Source organism: Erithacus rubecula, assembly GCF_903797595.1.
Source record: "Erithacus rubecula genome assembly, chromosome: 3".
Classification (NCBI taxonomy): domain Eukaryota; kingdom Metazoa; phylum Chordata; class Aves; order Passeriformes; family Muscicapidae; genus Erithacus; species Erithacus rubecula.
This window is the reverse complement of record NC_136689.1, coordinates 79584355-79607565: the sequence shown is the minus strand read 5'-3', so window position 1 is coordinate 79607565 and position 23211 is coordinate 79584355. Positions and strand designations below refer to the sequence as shown.

Genomic DNA, 23211 nt, shown 5'->3' with positions numbered 1-23211 from the left:
CCACTGCATTCATAAGAAAGTTTGTTCTTTGTCTTTAACTGCTGTGGGCAGCAAAGTAAGTTCTAAACCTTAAATTCAATGTTTTTTCTTTGAAAAGAGTATCTTTAACTTTCAGGGTTTATTATGCTTCATGTTGCTTGCTTCTGCACCTTGATAGGTCACAAGCACAGGAAGTAAATAGATTAGAGATTGGCAACAACTATGAGATTCTCTTCTGGCCTTAGTGGCTGCCCAAAATTATTCATTGCAGCTTTTCAATATCAGCTCTTTGTCATTAGAACCTGCAAATATATATGTTTGTGTGTATGTAAAACATAAATGTTTATAAAAATACACAGGTTCATTGCAGTTAGCATTTGCAAGAACCTCTTTAATGCTGAATGCTGCAAAAAGCTGTTTACTAGCTTATAGCTTAACACAAATGGGTCTGCTTCAGTCCTAGCTCATGGTCTTACCTTTACCTTTTCAGGCCGTGTTCTTAAAACTGCTTCAGGTAAAGGAAGGCTACCTGATGGAGTTGTAATACTCATAGCAAGTGATGGAAGTTTTGGACATGCTCCTTTAGGGATGAAGGCTTTGTAAGAAAAATAAGGATTGAATTATACATGAAATCACACACCATTGTTATCTGCTAATGTACATCTGAGGATTGAAGTATGTATGATTTTTTTAAAGAGTGACAGCATTTGGGTGGTGTGCTTTAACTGATCAGTCTAGATTGTGACAAGGGAAGGATGCTTGGTTATGTAAGACATGGTTCTCTAGTGAGAGTGGTCTCTCAGAAGAGAATCTATTCAGAGCAGCACATGCAAATGTGTGATCTTCTGGCTTCTATATGTTGCTTTCTGGACTGGCTAGGGTCATCTTTACACAGACTTGACAGGTGCAGTTCACACTAGCTACAGCTGCAGCCCAAGTGAAAAGCTCTGCAGACTTTATAATTGATAAAAACCTGTTAATTCAAACATTTTATGAACTAGTTCCAGATGCAGAATGAGGCAATCCAGGAACCTAAGCATGATATGGTATGAGCTATTCTGCCTCTGCTCTCAAATATGCTTCAATCAAGGCTCAAACACAACTTAATTGATTAAACTAAACTGCCCAAATTTACTGTATGTAAGTAGTTCAGGGAAGGCTTATGATTTCTTTTTTGATACAACAGAGGACATAGTGACAACTGAATAAAGGAATAGCCAATATTTTGTGGCAACCCTGTCTTCATTTTGGTATAACTTTATGCAGGATACATGTCAAATATACCTGCCTAGCATTAGGTTAGACTAAACTAATATTGATTCTTTGAGTGTGCATTGAGTGTGTTTTCTTAATTCATATTATATGATTTTATAGAATCATTTAGGTTGGAAAAGAGCCCTAACAGCAAGTCCAACCGTAGATGGACTTGAATTTAGTGGTAGATGTGAGTATGTGTGTTTAGCCACTTGTATGTATTCCATTAGTGCATTGCTTCTCAATTTAAATCTCTTAAATATCTGTGTTTAGAATACCATTATGTGGCTGGACACAAGTGTCCTGCCTATGAAACGACCATACTGAATTAATGATAAGTTTTTTAGTAGAACTAACATTGTGTTGTGATTTCATGATCACTGAAATATTTTAGTCACTTTTCAGCCACCTGACATAAAGGACTAAGTCCTTTATAAAGTCCTCTGTGAAGAATATTACCATGTGTTTCCTCCTAGATTCACTGTCCTAGGCCCACGCTGATTTCTGCTTTTATTTCAGGATAGAGTCCAATAGTAAATAAACTGTTTGGACAAGCTTCTGTAACTCTGAGCCTAGTGGCTGCTGGATAGTGGTGCGTTCAGAGCAAGATACTTATGTCAGTAAACAGGAAGTATTTCTTGATCAGTTATTATGTGACCATGTGAATTACTGGAAAAACTCTATTTTCCCAAACTGCTTTTATGTTTTCAATTGTTTTTTATTGATTATGCTTTTCTGTTAGAGTGGCATTGTGGTTGGAAAATTTTGAAAGGAATCTGTTGTTTTCCCCTGGATGGCAGATCTCAACATGTATATCTGTAGAGCTTGCTGGACAAAACACTCAGGGGAGTGAAGCATTCCTCTAAAGTCCAATTCAGCCTTGTTGGATTCAGTCCTCCAAAGGATGGGTTCTGTCCTTTAGCCATCAATTTTTCAAAGTAGATTTTTCATTGGTTTGTTTTGTTCTTGGGCCCTGATCTGATTTTCATATTTGGTGGTTCATCCCTTTATAGTGTTCTCACAGCATTTCACACATCATTCTGAAGGAGGGAGCCTTTCACTGTAAGCAGTTTTCTACCCACTCAAGACCTAGTCTGTATTTTATGCAATTTGAAAGCAGTTTTATTTATGTTTCTTAAATTCAGTTCTGACAGTGAATTTTGATGTCTGATGCCAAATACGTCCACAGAAATCTCCCAAATGCTTTCTGCTAACAGCAGCGAGATTGTTCTAGGTATTAGATAGGAGATCTGTTCTTGTACATTGTCACTGATGCAGGTGTACAATGTTCTGAACTTCTGCAGTTCCTCACATGGCAACATATTTGGAAAGAGTTCCAGTTAAAATATCACTCATGACTAAAGTAGGGCAGTTGAGAGTGTCACGCACTTGATCAAAAACCACTATACTACAAAAGCTTATGGAATTTTCTATGACAGATTTTTGAAAAACTGTCTTATCTGTGGAGATGAATATCTGTATGTGCTGGTTTATTAATCTGTAGTTTTGATAAGGTTAAATAGGGTTTGATTTGAATCTGTCTGACCTAATGAAGATAATGTGGTTACACAAATGTAATTTTAAACTGAATTTGGCCTGCAGGAACTCCACTGGTAAGTGAGATATGATGCTTTAAGCTTGGTAGGTTTATTCTTGAAGACAGGATCTCTATGCTCTGTTTCTTCCAAGCACTATATGTGAGTGTTTTAAAAGTGGTAAATTGAATGCATATTGTTAAGTGTCATTCCCAAGGTCAACTTCTTCTATTGAAATAGGCACACTTGGGTATTCCTGATGTGGCTAGGATGGGATAACCAGTTTAAACAGAGTTAAGCTGCATTGTTAAGGGTTCTGAGCTTTAAGTATGAATAATGTTTTGGTAACTGATATTAAAAAAAGATGATCTGATGACTGTCACATTATTTCAGGAAACGACGTTGGCAGAAGTTCTTATGGTGCCATGCAAGTGAAACAAGTTTTTGATTATGCCTACATTGTTCTTAGCCATGCAGTATCACCACTTGCAAGATCATATCCAAATAGAGATTCTGAGAGGTAATTAGTTCTCTTTTTCAATATCCATTTCTGTGTGTAATCAGTTAGGAATATTTGGGTCTAGATTCATAAAAGAAATGTTATTTTGTTGTTTAACTGTGATTGTATTGAAATCTGCACAGAAATTTGAGCTGCCCAGAGATATGAGAGTGCAATGCCTCAATGTGCAGCTTTGAAATGGAGAGCATGATAAAACCCAGGATGAGTCCAATATGAGATTCTGATAGTGTGGAAGGGAGCCAGAAGATAATTGGTGTTTCCTCAGTCTGCTTGAAGTATTTCAAGGGAGCGTTTGTTGATTTAATGTTTAGTATGATGCATATCTATATTGTGGCAGAAAGAAATGTGTGATCAAATCACTTGTTTAGACAATTAGAAAGCTAGACAACAAGGCCAAGAATTTTCCTGGTTCTTTGATACATGCCCCCAAAAGCTGTTTTAGAAAACTTAATCTGTATTTAAGAATTAAAAAAAAAGAATTTGAAGTACTATATAAAAAAAATTAATAGAATCAGTTCCATTTGATCATAATTCCAGAACTGCCATTAAAAACAGCATACTTCTAGACATGCCATTTTTAATGCAGTTCTTCGTGTCTTTCATAGAAACACTACCAGTTCTTTGAGCTCTCACCTTTGCAATTTCTGCTTTTTGAAAGAAGGGGGAGAAAGGCAATGAAGGCACGGCAGCCATGTGGTATTTCCATTCATGTATGTGCTCTAGCACCTTTTGTTCTAACCCTCAGAGTGAATTTGGACTAGATCAGAAGATGTCTTTTCCCTGAGACTTCCCTAAAATCCCAATGGCTTTGAGCTCCCCAACTAATCACAGGGAAGGATGGCTGAAAGATGTCACATAAACCATCTCAATACAACTGCAAACTCTAGTCATGATATAAACTCCTGGCATTAATGTCACTGGAAGGTGAAATAGTTTCCTCTAGTAAGTTTACATCAAAGTGGATTCAGTCTTTCACTTGTGAATTTAAAATTGACAGTACTTTAAGAGTGTCTGTAAATCCTGTAGGTTTTCAATGGTATTCACAAAGGTTGAGACTGCACTGTGATGGAGGTACAGAAGGAGTGGTATGGAGTGTTGCACACTGTCAAGACTGCTATTTTATGATATTAAAGGTCACTGCTAAATGTGTATTGGCTGATAATTCTTGGTACTGAATGAAACTTTGTTCTTACCTAAGTGCAGGTAGAGTAACCTAGGGATTCCTGAAGTTTTGCTTGACTTGGGTCCTGGCCTCCATTAACTTCTCAGTTTTTCTCTGAAGGATGTAGTCATTCTCTTATGAGGTGCCTGTATTTACTACAGGCATTAAAAAGTATATTTGTACAGCATCTAATGGGAGCCTCAGGTGTCATCAGTATGTGCACTTTGCATGGACTTGTATTTGTTACTGGGTCTGGGAAATGTTTGAGTTTTGCTCACAAGTGCAAGCCTATGGAGCAGTCCCAGCAGCAGTGTTCAGGTGTCATGTGTGACCTCTCTGTGGGTTCTTGGCTGTGTGTGCCATTGGCATCTGAATCTCAGAATCCATCATGCCACTGGCTTGCAAGAGGAACAGCATTCACAAAGTTCTGTGTACAAATATTTGCCCTAGCACCAGTCTTGTCAGTGCCAAAGGACATGTAAGTGGATGATGAGCTGTTTGGTAACAAGTTTGTTACAGAAATCAACAGTCCATGTTGGTCTCAATTAAACCTCATATGCTTGGGTAATCCAGGTATGTTTGTGGATCCCTCTTCCTGCTATAAGGCAGAGTGGTCCATGCTCTGTATAAAGACCTTTCTGGTGGCCTGGCCTAAACCCTAGCCATCTGGGAACCTTTTGTCCTTTTCTAGACTTATTAGGTAGGTTAAACTATAGCATAACTGTAACTGTAAACAGTGAGCTCCCTTGAAGACCAGGGACTGGCTTTTTCTTAGGTGGATGGTTCTTGAACTGTCTGATGTGTTTGAATTCATATTTCCTCTTGCCAAGGAAGGTTTCTGTCTACGGGGTTCTATTTTGTGGAATGATGCCTAGTAGATTTCACATCTTTCTTGGTGATTCTTTCTGTTCTTTTACAGAGTCAGTCCAGCACAAGAATTTGTCTACATTAATTTTAGGCTTTCTAGAGAGCTGCTGCTTCTGATAGTCCCAATGGGAGAAAAAAAAGTCAGATTGTATTCCTTCAGCAGCATAGGCCTTTTTCTTCTTCATGTTCTGTAGTAGCAAGTCCCACAGAATAATAAAGGATAGATTCACATCACTCTTAGCACTACTGTCATTCAGGCTTCCAAATAGCTTTTACTTCCAACTGCACCTGATGTTCTATCTCCTGTCGTGTTAAAACTTCCTTCTCTGTGGAAAAGTAATCAGATGAATTCTGAAGGTAATTATTACAGCTACAGAAATTACCTTAACACTACTTTGTCCCCAGTCAATGTCACCTATCCACTTCCAAGAACAGCTTACATGAGTTTGACTGGCAATTTGGTTGATTTTATTATGGCAAACAGCTTCCTGTCATCAGCTTCCTGTCATCTTGGAAAAAGGAGTTTTCTCTTAGGAAAATAAGAGAGTGATCCATTTTTAACTTGTACAGCTTGTATGCAAGGTAAAGTTCGGTGTTGTGTCTTCAGCCAAGCTGACTGAAAATCGTGATTGATTTCTTAATATTTGGAGCCACAGAGACATGAGTCTAACTGTGAAATACAGTTATGGAAAGGATATCTCATGCTTAAGGATTGGTCTCAGTGTGTGCTTTGAACAGCTTTCATAACATCTTTGCCCCAGCTTGTCCTGGGAAAGAGTGTGCCATCTCAAGTGAGGTCACTTCTTTAATCTGTGAGGAATGATACTTTTATAGAATCATTCAGGTTGGAGAAGACCCCGAAGATCATTTGGTTCAACTGTTAACCCAGCCACTCCTGTGTTCACCACTAAACCATGTCCCTCAGTGCCCCATGTACATGGCTGTGAAGTACACCCAGGGACAGTAACTTCATTGCTTCCCTGGGCACCCTGTTCCAGTGCATGACAACCTGTTGTTGATGAAATTCATCTTAATATCTAATCTGAACCTTCTGTGGTGCAACCAGGTCATTTCCTCTTAAGCTTTTGCATGTCTAGGGAAAGAGACCAATATCCACCTGGTACAAACTCCTTTCAGGTAGCTGTTGAGAATGAGGTCCACCCTGAGCTTCTTTTTTTCCCAGGCTAAGCAAATTGGATTCTCACAGGACTTGTGCTCCAGACCCTTCCCCAGCATCATTGCCTTTCTTTGGACTTGATTTTGAATCGGTGACCATTATTCCAGTTTTGTTTCTTGATGAACCACAGGAAACCTTAGCAGATACTTGGCAACAAGCTCTTGCTTATTGATTCGTGATTTAAAGAGTGGATTATCTGTTGCCACCCTGTCCATGGCCTTTATATTAAGATGAAATTTCATGTTATACCTTGCCCAGGCTAAGTACCTGTGTACTGTCTCCTGTCACCTGCGCTGTTCCTTCCTTCTGAGTCTGAATCTTGCCTTGTATGAGATCTAGCAATCCTGCTAGTCAGAAGGTGAGTCAGGTGGTCTTTCTGGTCTGACTGAAAACAAATATCTCAATGCTTCTGTCACGTCCAGAAGTTGATCCAGCTTCTGATGATGAGCAGATCAGAAGCAAGAGAAGCAGCAGAAGTTCATATCTGGGGCAAGAGGGAGAAAGTGGTGGTGTAACATTTTACAGCACTAAGTTCTGCTCTTCTGGATGTGACAAAAATCCATCCTTAGGTTAATATTTATGTTTTGCAGATTGGGATGTTGGCTTACTCCCTGGTCTGTCACATGAGCAATGTGTGCTCAGACTGCAGCTCTAAACAGCTCTGTAACCACATCTGGGAAGCTGAGGAGGTTGTATGGAATGAGGAATGGAAGACTCTGTTTTTCTGTCACATGCTCTTCATATAAATTAGACTTTGGAAATCTGTATTGTGCTAGATGTGATGCAGCTGGATAAGGAAAAGAGACTGTCATGCCAGCAGGTCAGAGTTTGAGAAAGCCTAGACAGTTTCCTACTGCATGTCTGGAGTTGTCATTTGCAGGTGATAGTCTTCAAAACACCCATAGCTAGATAGAAAACGATTTTTCCATCTCTGTGCTTGGAAAGTTGTTGGGTCTCTTCCTAATATTAGTCTCAACTGATCTAATTGCTGACAGGTCCATATGTTATCTTTGAGCTGCCACTGGTTGGCCAAAATACTTCTGGGAGCTCTGAGAACTGTTAGTAGAATGCCTTCTATCCCTTAAAAGGTGTCAATTATACCAGCTTTTCCTACACAGTGTATTCTTAAGGGTAAAGGTTTTAGGTTTGGGGTTTTCTTTCATCCTCATTCTCAAGGAGATCCTTCTCAGGTACACCTTAGTGTACTCTTAGATGATATTGCACTTTTAATACCTGGGGAATATTTCAGTTATTTTGACCATTCTTTCACAGACTTTATGTTTTTCAGACTCTGCTACTCAATTGTTCATGTGGAGTTAGGCTGGAGCTTTCCATATTTGATTTTTCTGAATGTGGTGTCATCACTCTGATTCTTTCAAGTGATCTTATGATTGATTTGCCCAGTAGTTGTGCTGTAGTGACAGAAAGTGTCCTGGGAGCCAAGGTCTTGCAGCATGAAAAGAAGAAGCTTCTGAGTTCTTACTATAAAATAAACTAGATCTGTAAATAGCTTACTTGTGCTCTTACTATATGATAATATTAAAGGAAAAAACTTAGAGGCATCTTTCTCAGGAGAACTGTTGGATTTTACTAAGCAGTTAACAGTATTTTTTTCATGTCTTCCCAACAAGCATCTTTGAAGAATAGTTTGTCTCGGACATCTGTAGAAATTCTGGCCTCAGTCAAAATAAAAGCCCCAAAAGCATGACATTTTATCACAATAAAGGCAGGGTAGATTAATAGGTTTTTTGTTCCTACACATTTTCAGTGTTGAAAACAGATTTTAAGCACAATTTTCAAATGCTTATTTAAAAAAATTGTTCTTTCAACCTACGAATATGTTTGAGACCCATACATAGTAAATGGTGTTCTTTTGAGATCAATACCTGGTTTGATCACACTTGCTTCCTTTTTCTTTGCTGCTTTATTGAGTATATGTCAGTATAACCTTAATCACCTTTCAGTTTCTGATGTCTCATAATGAATGTTTTTAATTTTACTGTACAAGCAATGTGGCATGGATCTGCCTTTGGACTCCTGGCCTTATAACTTAGGGAATTTCCTTTTTCTACCTTTATACCAAAAAATTGAGCTTAGAGCTTTGATCTTCGTGTTCTTTGAAAGGAAGTGGTGAGAGAACATATTGCCCCATTCTGTGCCTGCAACTCTGCCACTATTGTTGGTGTAGCAGTCACTTCACCCATTTTGCCTATTCAATAGCAGGCATTTTTGTATATCCGTCACCCAGTCTCATAAAAATACCAACCTCTATTGTTCATTTTGCTTCTACTATATGAAATTGTGACTCTTGCCTTACTTCCAGGAAGGTACTTCAGGAAAAATCAGGCTTGACAAACTCCTTATATGTAATAAGGTTGTGTTAGCCAGCCCGTGTTCACTTTGTTGTAAGACCACAGCTGGTGGTAGTTGTGAAATTTATGTATAATCCTAGAGTAGAAGCTCAACTCTTTCTGAAGACATTCTCAGATTAAACTTTTTAAGTGCAAGATTTCCTTCCCTGTCCTGCTGCTGACAAGATCCAGCTGGTTGAAGTCCCATCCTGGTGTTGCTGTCTTGAGAACAGCAGCTTTACAGCCACAGCTAAATCTCTGAAGTTTTAATCATCGCTGTCATTGTTCTGTCTCCTCTTGCTCAACTTACTCTTTGAGACTGAGAAACCAAAACTGTGTTGAGTATTTGAAATGCTGTTACATCATGGGAGTATACATTAACAAAGTGTGATCTTCTTATTTATTCTGTTCTTAGTGTGATCTGCTTAGCTATTGAACTGTGGTTCCCAAAGTATGGTCTGTTATAACCCAAATCTTTAATTTCTGAGTGGTGACAACCACACTTTTAATTCTGTGTGTAAAATTCCAGATTTTCCCATTTTCCAGCATGCATCATTTTATCCATGTTACATAAATAGAATGGTGGATGACATGCATTCTGTCCTGGTGGCCCATCTGCAGCTATTGGACATGTAATTTAGATTATATTATTTGGTTCAATGTTTGCTGGACTGACTTTTTCAGTACTAACAGTAACATGTCTTTAAAGTTGGAAGACTAACATGGAACATGTGGTATTTGGCCTTGCATGAGATAGTAATCACTGTTATTGCTACCTAAAGTGTTACTGTGAAATCTAGTAAAGGTAGTCTAAAGATATTAGGGTTTTGTATGTCCTGCCTTCCTATTGTACACCTAAACCAAAACAAAATTCCAGTACCAGGTACCTTTATGATGTGAAATACAAAATAAATTTTAATGTAACCATTGAAGATTAAAAATATAACATTACCTGCTCCACAGTGGTAACTTTGCACAGCCCATTTTTGTACAGTAGTAATTTCTTCATGTATCTTGAGTGTGGAGTTTATAGTTAGTGTTTCAGAGACTAGTCTCTGATGGAAAGAAAGCTTGAAAATTTATCTCTCAAACAAGAAGACTCAAGAAGTACGATTCAAATAGCTGAATGTTTGGAAAGTGTGCTGGAAAAACACTACTTTGTTGATAACTGGTCACTGTTCAGCAGGACCAGGTAAGCTTTTTCTCTGAGCCTCTTATTATTATGAATTTGTTGAGATTCTACCTTGTGTTGAAGCCAATCTGTTTCTTGTTTCACTACCTCATGATCCATGGTACTTCCTTTATAATTGTGGGGGCCTTAACACCTTTTAAGTTGCTTTGTAAATCCAGAAGTGAAGGTCGCTGTCTCCACACAGTCAGTTGTGGTGCTGGGATGTTTTTTTTCTTCTGTGCATCCCATACCCATCTATCATCCAGACTCTGTGGAAAAACTTGGTTTGGAGAAATGCAAGAACCATAAGTTGCTTTTATCAAATATACTGTTATCAGCATGTGCATTCTTTATAGTTACTATGCACTCCATATGGAAATACAGAGTAAAAATCTTACCTATGTGTCACTGCTTGCATGTTAGTATGGTAGAAGAAAAATAATATGAATATAAGTGGTGTGCTGAAAGAAAGGTTCAAAAAGATTCTTTGGTTAGGGATATCTTAAACTGACTTTTAGTGTAATTTGGTAGCTTGTTATAATGCTTGCAAATATGTAACCAACAGTCTTTGTTTAATACTTAATTGAAAAATTTTTTTAGCACATTAGGTAGAATCATCAAAGTGACCCAAGAAGTGATTGACTACAGGGCCTGGATTAAAAAGAAGTGGGGGAGCAAAATTAATTTATCACCTGAACTTGGTAGGTATAGCAGGAAACCAACTTAAAATTTTTCTTGAATTTGATGTAATTCAAACTACTCATGCCTTGAAATTAATCATTTAGATATACAGGAAAAAAAAAAGGAACTTGTAACTTTCTAACCCAAGATTAGTTTTCTCTGAGCCTGTTTTTCAATTAGCTTGTTAAACTGCAGCTCTTCTTAGACTTCAAGGCCCACGTGTTTGTATTCTGTGCTCTTAAATGATACTTATGTTTTCTGTTAACAGATAATAGGTTGAAAATAAGAGACCCGATAGCTCTCTGCAATGGAGAACAGCAGCAGAACAGAGACTCGGAACCATCTTACAATCAACACTTAGCACTGTCATTGGCCAATACACAACAGTTATCCTCTGGTTCTTCTGCCTCTTCTGTGTCATCGCTCTCCAGCAGTGACATTGTAAGCTTTTTCTTTTAATGGTTAAACTAGTAAGTAGCAGAGATTATCTTCAAAGCCTCAATTGATACAGTAGCAGTTAATGTGATACTATCCCTAAACCGCTACAGCAAATCAGTCATGTCGCCTGCTCAGAAAAATGTGTGAAATCAAATTTTTTTTTTTTAATTAAATTAAATTCCATCCTAAATCTTTGGTACCCTTTGTGGTTGTAGTTAGATGTAATGAGATATAACAACCCAATCTAACAGGAGCTAATTAAGTAGAAGAGGAGAAATGTCTTCATATATCCTTCCATTAAGCAAAATCTTCCATTATCAAATTCTTATCCTTGTTCCCTGAAATTGAACATGAACATTATATTGTGCTGTGAAGGTGAGTAATACTCATTATTTTCAGCCAAGCAGTCAGTTCATGTTTTAATGGTAACAGGGCACTTGCATGAAGTCTTGTTGTCAGCTTCCTTTTCTCAAATTAATTACTGGTCTTTATTATAACTTCCTGGAAGAGGAGGCTGCAGTCTCTTGGGTTATGTTCCTGGACTCTTTAAGGTTCTGCCAGGTGGTTTTGTTATAAAGTTAAATCAGTGCAGATTATAAAGCACAGCTCTGCAAGGCATGAGTGGCTCATTGTAAATCTTCTGAAGCATTTTGTCTTAGGTAGAGGCATTGATGGAACAAGATTAATATGCAGTTATTCATGGCAGTGAATAACCAGATGATGCCAAATACCTGTTTCTTGACTGGTTTCAAAAACTAGTGAAATGCAGAATTAAAAAGGGAATTGTATTCAATAAAAATCTAGTAACTTTTGACAGACAAGCACTGCCTATATATGTTCTGGTTACTTTCTGTAATTACTTAACGCTACTGGTTTTTTGGTGTTGAATCACCTTTTTATGCCACTTTCAGTAAACAGGACAAATGTTTTAGTTGTACTATCTGACTAATGAACAAAGAACAGCATGATACTTGCCAGTGATACTATTAGCCATGGTCCTGATTTAAGTATATAATTGGGAAAGATTTTGCTGTAATAAATTTTATAAGCAAATATTTGCATTTTTCATCACATTGGGAATGCGCAATATTGGGTGGTGAGTTGTTATGAACTCCCCTTAGTCCTGTTTCACCTGATGCTGAAGGTGAAACTTCATTGCCTGATGCCAGAGAAATTAATGAAAAGTGAAAAGGAAGCTCTCAACAGGATAGAACTGGAATCAACTGGGGCATTCACAAAGTAAAAGGAAATGCTGCATTTTCTAACAAAATAAAAAACCATGTCCGTGTCCTTGTGAGATAGACCAGGTCATATATTGGCATTATGTTCTTAGCAGACTAATAGCATGTTGTCTTAATTTGGAATGTAGTGGCAGGTTTCTGACAATGACTGATGGGTTCATCCGACTCTTACTTGGGCTTGTGAGGGAGAGAAAGTTCTGACTGAGCAGTCCTGAGCTGCTTCATTCTGGAAAAGAAGCCTGTTCTGCCATAGTCAGGTGATCCATGCCATGATCTGGCATAGTGCTGTGCCCAGGTTGCAGCAGAGGAACATCTGGCATGTGTGACAACTTGTGCCAGAACTTCTGGTGCATTATTAATAGGCATGATGTGGTGAGTTTTTCTGTCAGCTTCAGAAGAAGGTAATTACGAGTATGGTGCATCTTGTCACTTTAGACTTGAATGAAACCTTACCTCTGATCTTGTGGAAGAATTGTTCATCAGGAAGGATTCTGTATTTATTTAAAGTTAAATAATGTGAAATTTTTTACTGGAAGACTGAAAGCAAGGAGAAAGAAAATGCAGGAGACAAGGAGACCCTGGAGGTACAGCTTGTTGACCTCTTCCCAATCATTAAGGTTTTATTTTAAAAGCAAGATATTATTTCCTATGTCGCTATTAACCTTAAGCACAAACTCTACATTAAGACATTGTTCCAGGCGGTGTATTTTTCCTGACTGCAGAATATCTTTTGCTCTTTATGAAATGCAGGATCCTATCTGTTAAATTGTAGGGACTAGATAGTGTATTTGTTTTTCTATTTACTGGTATTAGTGGTCAACTGCATCTGGTCCTTTCTGAGTTCTCCCTACCAGTATAATAGAAGTCAGCTTACTTGTGCTGAGGAAGAGGAAATAGGCTTGAAAACTTGTGACATTACTTTGTCATATTGCCCCTCTCCAGCCATCCACTAAAGTGGTTGCATTTTGAAGTCATCACATCACTGTTTACTGGTGATAAATCTGGAGGCTTTGCATGTATTTGTCAGCGTGTCCTGAAAACAACATTGGCATTATATATTGAGTGTGCAGGCATTATCAAAGCAATACAGTGTTGCTCACAGGGATCCTAGAATTTTTATTAAACCCTGTAGTTTAATAGTTGATTTCAGTACAGCATGCTGTATGGTTTTTAAGGGTTTACTTCCTTGGACTTTTGACAGTGTTACAGGTTTTGCATTAGTAATCTGTAAATATGACTCAGCAGCTGAATAGATAATTGTCCTGGTGTCTTGGACTTGTGTTTGTTAGCTAAAGCAATGGTTATAGATTTATTCCAGCAGCAGGAGAACAGGTCTCAGAAGAATAACAAGGAGCATGTTTTTTTTAAGATTGGATTGGTATAAACCAGAGCTAACATTTAGAAGCCAGCCTCTCAATGTCTGTATATGCTCAGAAAAATGAAAGAAAATAAGAGCTAGTAGTTACTACTCTGAGTTCTCCATAGTGCTGGTAACCTTTTAAATAGGAGAATTCAAGTACTACGGAGAAACAAGAGAACTGAGTTCCTAAAGGACAGTTTCTTTTTCCCCCATATATTTTACGTTTATGTGCTTTTTGTTAGCATACCATCTGAAACTTACTAGAATGTTTGCTTTCATCTTTGCACATCTAGGACTAGCTTGCAGGAGAACATGCTTGTGGGCCACTGTGTGTCTACATAGCCCAAAATGAATGGGATCTAATGAGACCAAATCATAATTTGAACAAAAGGTATCCTTGTATGGATTTCCCAAAGTAGCAGAGCTATTTACAAAATGCCTTAGTCTAGCACTCTCTAACCAATGCAGTTCTAGCCATGCTGTCTTTAATAGGTGTTCTAGCCAACTGCAAGATCACAATCACAAAGGACAGCTTTTCAAAGGGCCAGTAAATTTTGGATCAAAGACCTTGTGCAAGAGAAGCCTGTCTTCAGGTATCACTATAACTATTAGTGGGAGAGTTGCTCAGTTTATGGGTTTGTCCTACTGTACATGTTGATACAGAGCTCTGACTCACTCAGCAGTACTTCTAGTTCTGTGCAAAAGACTGAGTATTAAAATTCCTGTCCAGTTACCTCAGCTCTGTGAAGAATGTAAATATTAGTGATCAGGAGCAAACTAAAGAGCACATATTTAAAAAACCTTACGCTACAAGGAATCTGGTTATCAGAACACATTAGGCTGTTCATATATTTTTCTCAGTTATGTTAATTATCAAACTGATCTATGTAATAAGTCTTCTCTCAATGAAGCTTTTTGCTAATTTCAAATACCTTATGCTGCCCTGAAAAAAGCAGGTATAGTCCTCACTCCTGCAAACAGGTAAGTTGTACAATACAATGCATTCCTATATGATCCCAAAACTGTTGAAGTGAATAATGGAAGATGCTTTATGAATGTGTTTGCTGTCAAGGACACTGCAAAGTGTGTGAATTTTTACTCTATGGAAGCCAAACTGTTCAACAGCAGAAAACAATCCTCTGGCATTAAAAATCTCATCTTCATACTGAGTTAAGTGATTGCTATGAGAATCTGAAACCAGATGGAATGAGCTATGTTCACCCCCAGCTCTCTACTTGTTTTGGGTAGTTGCAGATTTCAGTCTCACAGTCTAAGCAGCTGACCAAATTCCTCTTGAAAAATGCTATGTTGGTTGGTTGGGTTTTTTGTTTTTTTCTGGGTGCTTTTTGGTTTTTTTTCTGGACCTGCAGTCTAGAGCTGGTTTCTTGTTGCTTGAGCGTTGTGGAGAAAAGCTTTTCATTAGCTCAGGAAGTCCTAGAGTAGTGCTAGAGAATATTTACTACCTGATCAACAGTCTCTGCCAAGTAAGAAATAATCCTAGGTATGTTTTTGCAGTTCATTTTGGTCTGGTTTCTAAGTATATTCTGTAGTTCTGATGATGTTATGCCAGATAAAGCTTAACATTTTGTGGCAGTGATGCCAGCATATGAGTAGAAGATAAAATGTCTCATGGGAAGCTCTTAAAGCTCTTTTCTGTACTTTATGGATATACAATGTCATATCCAGTCCATCACAGAAACTCCAAGTTGTCTGTTAGAAGTTTGTTTCTAACAAATTTCATACACCTTATCTCAGTGTTTCTGTCAATCAGTGTTGTGTGGGCTTCTGTGATGAGATTATTTCTTGAAGACCTCTGAGTTCTGCAGTCATACCAAGGTAGTTAAAGTTTCAATGAACAAGATACCCCTGTGGTCTGGCTTTGGAGATGACACAATCCTTGCCTCTTTTTAAGTTTTTAACATTTACAATATCTTCTTTCAGATGGTTCTTGAAATTTTAACTATAACCCTTTCATCAGAATGTTAGTGTTTGATCTGCCCACAGTTAAGCCCCATCAGCTAAAGAATATGCTGCTGAGCAAAGCCTTCAGGTTTTTTTGTATATCTGTCTTTTCACTGTATTGGAGTATTTTGTATTCAGTACCTTGATTGGGTGTTACATTCTGAGACTAATATGTAAATATGACTGATAAGAATGACTCATTGTTCTTTCAGTTGTGCTGAATGCATGTAAGATTCACACTGATTTTTGAAACTGTTACTTGTTTTGTAGTAATGGTGGTTTAATACTTGAACTCAATATGCTTAATGAAGTTATCAACCATCTCACCTTCCTTCCTATTAGCCAGACTAAATTTCAGATAATTAGCACAAGCTATTGTGCTTCCATATTCTCAGACAGAGGTGATAGACTGTATGACATATCTTGTCTGGATAAATGTTGTGCTTTTTTAAAGTGATGGAATTGGCAGCCATGAGGCATGCTTATCTGCAGTAGAGGGACAGACACTTCAGCATATGTAACAACTCTTCTTATAGTCTTGTTAAATCCATCTTAATGGCTGATTCATTTTTAGAGTTGCAGTTGAAATTGTGTGTATAAGGAGCAGAGGCAAAAGGAGGTTGCCTAATAAAATTCTCTGCTTGAGAGCAGGAGCTATACAAATTTCTCTCTTCTTTCTATGTGCCTGAGTATTCTCATGTTCTAACCAGAATATGTATGAATAGTTGATCATCTTAGAATAATGCAGGTTTTGTCTTAAGCTTCACCCCTTCCTTAACAAATAGAGGCAAGTTCTTTTAAAAAGCCTCTTGATGTTTAGCCTTCAGAGAGATGGAAGTGCTGACTTGCAGACAGCTTATCTCCAGATAAAGCAGTGGGTAGCCCTGGCTGCAGACACACAGACAACCTGGTGTTACTGGGGAAAAGCATTTAATTGATATTTGATTTGGGTTATTTAAGAGTTTAAGCCCCCAAATCTTTAAAGCTCCATTCTTCTTTCTTATTCTTGCTATGAAGATTACAAATACTTTCTGTGCATTAGAGAGGAACAAATTTTTCCATTGCTGCTTTTGCCTATTTTCCTCATTCACTGTATGGCCCCTGTGTGCTTGTTTTTGAAATTTTTAACTGTATGTCAGACAGTGTGGAGTTTTGTACTATCTCATGCTCTTCTGTATTAGTTCCTTGAGCAGTCTCTTCTCCATATGCACTGCAAAGTTGCAGGAGGCACAATTTGGAATACAAAAATTTCTAAAGTAATTTAAATAAGTTATTCTAAGCAGCTGAGGATACAGAGGAAATCTGTAATTCAGCAAGTAAAGTGGGATTTTATTGCTGTGAGGTCAGTGAAGTAAGGAGAGAAGCACATAATTTAAGAGTCGACTTCAGACTAGTTTCTGATGCCAAAGACTAAGCTGTAATTTTGCCATATCTTAACATTCCCTCCCATGAAAAAAAAAAAAATCCACAGAGGTACCTAAGCCATATTAGGATGGAAGAAGACCTAAATTCAGTATTATATTCTAGTATGGTGCATGTTCAGCTTTCATAATGAGTCCTATAATTTATTGCCTAAATTGAAAATCAAAGTGGAACTATTTCTATATTGTTAGCAATACTGACCATTTGAAAGACTGTGAAATAAAAGTATTGGGGCAACAAAGGAAGTTTCAAATTACATACTTTTGGGACCTTTTTTATTTAAGATGGCTTATTTGAAATGCAATAAGTATGATAAAACATGGAATGAGCTTGTAGTCAGGCCTCTCAGGGTATAATGAGATGTGTTTGAAGGGCTACTGGCTTTATATTTAATCTGGTAGATACTAGTTAAATAATATTTTCAGTTGTCTTTCTGTAAAACAAACACTAATGCTTTTGGAGGATGCATGTTTTTCAGTTTGCTTATATATCCTATGTTCTTTCATTTCTCCCCTTCTGTAATCAGAATGACCAAGTTTTTTTCTCTCTGCAATGAAAGGCAGAAAAATCAACCAATTTCAAAGAAGACTTGTATTGTTTATAGGCTGACTAGCAGAAGTGGAGCAACTATATTGATGCAAATTTTCTTGTGACTTTCCATAGAAGTAGAAATTTTGTTAATCTCAATTCTACTTTATTTGCAGTGTAGTTGAAGTTATGGCTCCACCTACCAAGAAAGGAAATGGCCCAATGTGGAAGAAATGGGATGAGGGCAGGGGGTGATCATACCCTTTGGAAGTGTGGTGGTTTATCAAGCATGGTTAAGTACACAGGGGATAAAGCTATTCAAGTGAGAGCATGCATTGAAGTTCTTCTGTGCATGGCCCCAAATTATGAAATGTCTGAAGTCCTCTGGTGTTGCTTTATGTTTAAAAGAGTGTGAATTTGCACATTACTAAGCCAGTTCAGTAACAGGATGTATTTGCTAGCCAAATTTCCTTTCATTAGCTGCTCCTGCTTTTCTTCACTGGTGTTCACCTGATCCTGTGGTGAGCTGATTCAGAAAGTGCAACTGGTAAGAAAGGTATTACTGTTTCTGTAGTTCACCCCTGTGAGTTAGCACATAATAGTGTCAGATGCTAATGCAGGTGTAATGGAGAAGGCTAGAATGGGAAAAGAGGCAGGAGTAAGATTGGCAGCAGTCATCTGTAGAATCACTGTAATTGTAAGAAAGGAGAAAAATACTTAAAAATGTACAGTGTCAACTATAAACAACAATTTTCAGTTCTTTGCTTTCAAAGATGGAACAGAGTTTTTACTGAAATGGTCATTGTTCTCTCACAGCTTCCAGCTCCTGAATGTTGTGGGAAAGAGGAAAAAAATAGTTTAATTAGTGGAAGAAATTTTGAGGGTGGAAACAATACGGATCTTTTTGCCAAGACTTTTGTAGTTCATTCCTAGAGAGGGGAGTGAAAACCCAAATCCATCACATTATTAGGAAACTTGCATTGTATTGTTTCAAGTTTTTATTTCTGAATACTGACTTTAGGATGGTTAGGCTCCTTTAGCATTGAGCCAAACTTAAACACACTGGGGTCATGAGTTAATTGTAGGTGACTTCAGCTCTCAAGAAAGCACACTGTCTTGGAAATGGAAAGCTCTGAAATGGTAGGTGTTATTAACTGAGAAGTTACCAGGTATCTTAAGCCTTGAGTTATTAATGGAATTGAAATAAACTCTTATGGCCAGACCTAGTTAGCAAAGAGGTTTTGGCAAGTAAATATTCTCTTGGTGATGGAGACCTGGGTCTTTTATAATGGGAGATGCATTTTGCAGGAGAGTAAATTACTTTACTGCCATTCTATGTCAGGAAGAGAAGTGTGGATTTCAGTTTTTTGTCTTTCACATGACTGCAGTGTTTCACTGTTTCTGTCTAGGCAGAAGTTCACCAGTAACACTTGTGTTTCTGTGTATCTTCCATACTTAATTTTTTCCAGCGTTAAAGTAACCTAGAGTCCTCATTAATCAGAGTTATGAATTGTAGAAATCTTCCTTCTGCATACTAAGTTCTTAATCAGGAAATAGAAACTGGTTAAAGAGCATGTTTTAAAATGGAAATGTCTCAGGAGGATAAACCTGCATCTGTTAGTCTTTCTGGTTTCCAAAAGAAGATATCTTTAGAAGATATTTTCCTTGCAGGATGAGGTACTGCTACAAGGTGCAGTCTTGTAGCTTTATCCCTATATTATCTGCTAAAATCAGTTGTAGGATCTTACCCCTTTAATTAATATATTTTTTAAATGTGTCCTCTGTTGCCCCTGCCCTAGTAGTGGTCAGAGCTTTTGTCTTCCAGATGTGTACCTAATGTGTCCAAAATATTGTCTGTGCATTTACTTGTAGGTCATCTGAACTTCTGTAGTGTTCAAGTTTCAATGTTACACTTAAGAATCTGGTCCAGAAGGCCAAAAAAGAATTAATCCTTCAGTATAGGCTGTGCTTAAGGAAAATTTGTTCAATTGTTGGGCTCAATTTTCTGGTCTGAATTTAATCTTTCAGTTTAAGAAGACTAATGCTGTTCTTTACGGCATTTTATGGGTTTTGTTGCTCTTGAAGTCACAATATCAGCTCCATACAGTAATGCCATTGGCAATCCAAGATTACCTTAGAAAAAAGATACAATCTGCCTGTATGCAATGTGTTTCAGTAAATAACACTTGAGGCAGAAGAACATACCTGTTACAAAATTAAAATACAGCAATGTAAGCTTCATTTGTGGTGAAATCTTAATCTCAGTTAAATAATGTGGTGCTCTTTTCCATCTGCTATTCTTTGTCTTTCAAGCAACTTTTTGTTGCTTTAAAGCCCCTTAGAAATCTCATTAATGAGAAGTGTCCCATCTGGGTTAGGTATGTGAACCTTTAGGGCTCCAATTATATTTAAGTAGAAGAGAAAGGGGAGGTCCTTGGAATAGAGACCCTAAAACTGTTCTTTGGTCAGGTTTGTGAAGGCTGCATTGCAGTATATTTGCACATCTGTTTGGATGAACAATAAGATACCTTTTTCCATCCCATTTGCTAGCTCATGGGTACTTGTGAGCATGCTTAGAACTTGTCTGTTTATTTCCCTCTCTTCTCATTAGCTTTTGAATAATTCCATGACCAGAAGTGTCCAAGGAAACTCATACTTGTGGAGACCTTAGCCTGTTCTCATGGTGTTGATGCTGTACAATTAGGCAAAGGAGAGAAATGCCATCTTATCCAGGCATCAACTAAGCTTAATATTTGGTCAGTGCTACAGCATGTAGCTTCCCTCTATGATGAACGTGTTTATTAAAGAATAAATACCTGATCTCATTAATAAGAGATTTCTGCGTTCTTTTTATGAATAGGATGTGTCTCTAGTGAATTCATGATGCAGTTACCTGCTTCACAGAGGCATGCTGTAACTTCTATCACTAGTTGAACTAATGGGAGAACAGCTTCTTTCTAGATCTTATTTTTTGGTAAGCACAGCTTTATACAGACAAATAAAGGACTGGTTGTTCTAACAAATTGGTTTTATTGAGGACTCTTTTTGCTGTGAGTATTCAATTCAGCTGGGATGCAAGTTTTGCTTTGTAGTAGCTCATTGCTTAGGCTGCTCAGTATTCACAGTTGTCAGTCTCACTTTATATAATCTTCTTCCCCAAGAAAAGCTTTTAAACATTTTCTTGTTTCTGTTCTTGAGCAGCCTATTCTTTAAATGAAGAATCTAATTTAGAAAACAAGGCCATCTGAGGGCAAGTAGTAGTGCTGGAGATCTATTTAAAGTTTACGTGATTTAAGTGAAGAGTCTTTGCTTCCAGGCAATTAATCTTTAGAGACAGAGCAATAGAATACTTCAGTAATTACTTCAGCAGTAAGGATCTGTGATGACCTGAGCCAATAATGCCTTTTAATGTGGTAACTTCTAAACTACTAATTGGCCAACACCATCTCTTGCTATATTTTGAGCCTAAGAGCTGGCAGTGGAAAAAACACTAGTGGTTTGGGATAAAGAATAGTTTTTCCATTGTTTTTAAGTTCAGAATGCTTTGGAGTTAAGAACGTGATAAAAAAACAGCAGTGAAACATAGGGGAAGCTACTTCTGCCATTAAGTTATGGCTGAAAATACATTTTACAAGAGTTTTCAAAGTTGTTTTAGAAGGCTGTAGCTTGCATTCCACCTTTCTCAACTTAGAAAATAATGGATCATTTGAGAACTGAGGTAGTCAGGTGTTTTCAGAGTTCAGTAATTCCTGTAAGGCCCTGAATCTGTGCTTGCCTCGTAGCTGTTAGGTGCTCCAGACACACAGTACTTCAGCATCACCAGTATGTCTGCTTAGGATGCATGTGAGATTCAGACTGGAAGGAGGAAGAATAGTAATCAGTGATATCAGTTCCATTGCAGTATCTTTTCTGTTATCCTGCATCCATCTTGCTTTCCCTGAAGAGCTGCCCCTCAGATTTCAGATGGAAAGTGAGGGGAGCAGAGCTCCCCGAGAGCAGTGGCATGTGTGACTGGTGTGTATGTACTGGTCCTGACTGGCAGAACATCAACTTATTTCTTGGTAGGTGGAGCCCTAACTTTGCTGGTAGGTAGAGTGAGAGAAGATTTTAACAATTAGAGTGAGTAACTTTGCTGTATAAATCAGTGCACTCAGAGGACTGAATCTGTCATAACAACTAAAATTCTTGCCCTTCTATCTCCCAAAGTGTTGCTGTTCTTGTTCTGTTTTTTTCCCAGCTTTAGTTCTTATCTTCTAGTTTGAATTTGCTAGAGTCATAACTTTGGCTTTAGATTTGTGCAGACTGGAACTGACCTGTGATTCCTATAGACCTGTTGACATTGTCTTCTTATGGAGGTTCAGTTAAACTTTTGCTAGATGCATTAAAAAAAAACAGTGCTGGCTTTTATTTTACTATTTTTTTACTATTGAAAAAGATCATGTTTTACTGTATTCACTTGAGTTGATATTTGGGTGCATTTTCACGTGCATAGTCTGTATATACTGTACTTTCTGTAAAGCTGCTTTTCTTTTCCCCTTTTTCTCTGCCAAAAGGAATCAGATACACCACCTTGCCCAGCTCCTAATGTTTACCAGTTCAGTCTTCAAGCACCGACTCAGCTTATGGCCAGTTTAGCGCCCGCATTGCCCCTGCCAAGTGGTAAACCCCAATCTGCGCCTCCGAGAGCCCTGATAGTGGCCACCAGTAATCAGGTATGAGCCAGCAACTGTCACGAGCTAGCGAGCACATGGCAAGTGGAGGTCGTGTGCACTGTGCTGTCAGTCTGGAAGCCTCTGGGGAGAGCCTCTGTAGAGCGTGTGCTGAGCTTCACGTGGTCATAAAAGCACTTAGCTGCTGTGTCAGAGGAGTGGGGAGAGCAAAGGGTGGGAAGGGGTTTAGCCTAGAAGAGCCCCTCTGCAGCACAGACACCTAAGTTAAAGAAGGAGTGTCAGGTGTCTGACTCCTTCAGTTGTATTTGTGAGTCCTGGTGCCCAATTAGTGGGATATTTGTAGATCTCTAGGCTATTTAATTTCTACCACCTCATAGGTGGAGGAACTGTAAGATAACTTTTTAATTTTAAGGAATACTACTGACCTTTCTAGGCTTATTTAGTTGTCTTGATATTGAATTATTACCACAGATTTGGTTACATTTGTAATATTCTGTAGTACATTTTAAAGGTAGAGAACAGAAAATTAGTTATGGATATGTGGACAAGATTTTTTACCAAAAAATTAAATGTGTGCATAATGTGCTGGGACCTCAAAGTATTTTGACTAATGTATCCATTCTGGTACAACCTCAGTGCATCTTTCTGCAGGAAAACATTCCCTCAGTCTTGATAATTAAAGCTGTTAGTCAAACATGCCTCACACGAGGCTTAATGCAAATTGTGGGTTATAGCAACAAAACAGTGGTAACAAAACAGTGAGCTGGTTTCTTTCAAACTTAGTTTTGGTCAGGTTCTCTTCCTTCTTGAAGTCTTTCTATCAGAGTTCTTGGGAATCAAGGGCTGTGAGATTTTCAAAATAATGACTTTGCCATTTCTTAAATTTGATTCAG

General features: G+C 37.9%; 1 protein-coding gene across 8 annotated transcripts in view; it reads left to right on the top strand.

Annotated features, from left to right (window-relative positions):
• The window catches only part of TENT4A (terminal nucleotidyltransferase 4A), a 57840-nt gene that overhangs the window by 24033 nt on the left and 10596 nt on the right, over positions 1-23211 (top strand). For 2 of the 8 annotated variants that reach the window (XM_079301157.1, XM_079301156.1), the window contains exons 8-12: positions 470-493; positions 3162-3288; positions 10617-10717; positions 10966-11138; positions 22202-22360. In XM_079301157.1, coding sequence (XP_079157283.1) covers positions 470-493; positions 3162-3288; positions 10617-10717; positions 10966-11138; positions 22202-22360 — 584 coding nt within the window. The remainder of the gene's footprint in view (positions 1-469; positions 494-3161; positions 3289-10616; positions 10718-10965; positions 11139-22201; positions 22361-23211) is intronic. The other 6 variants (XM_079301161.1, XM_079301160.1, XM_079301159.1 and 3 more) reach the window with 3 other exon arrangements.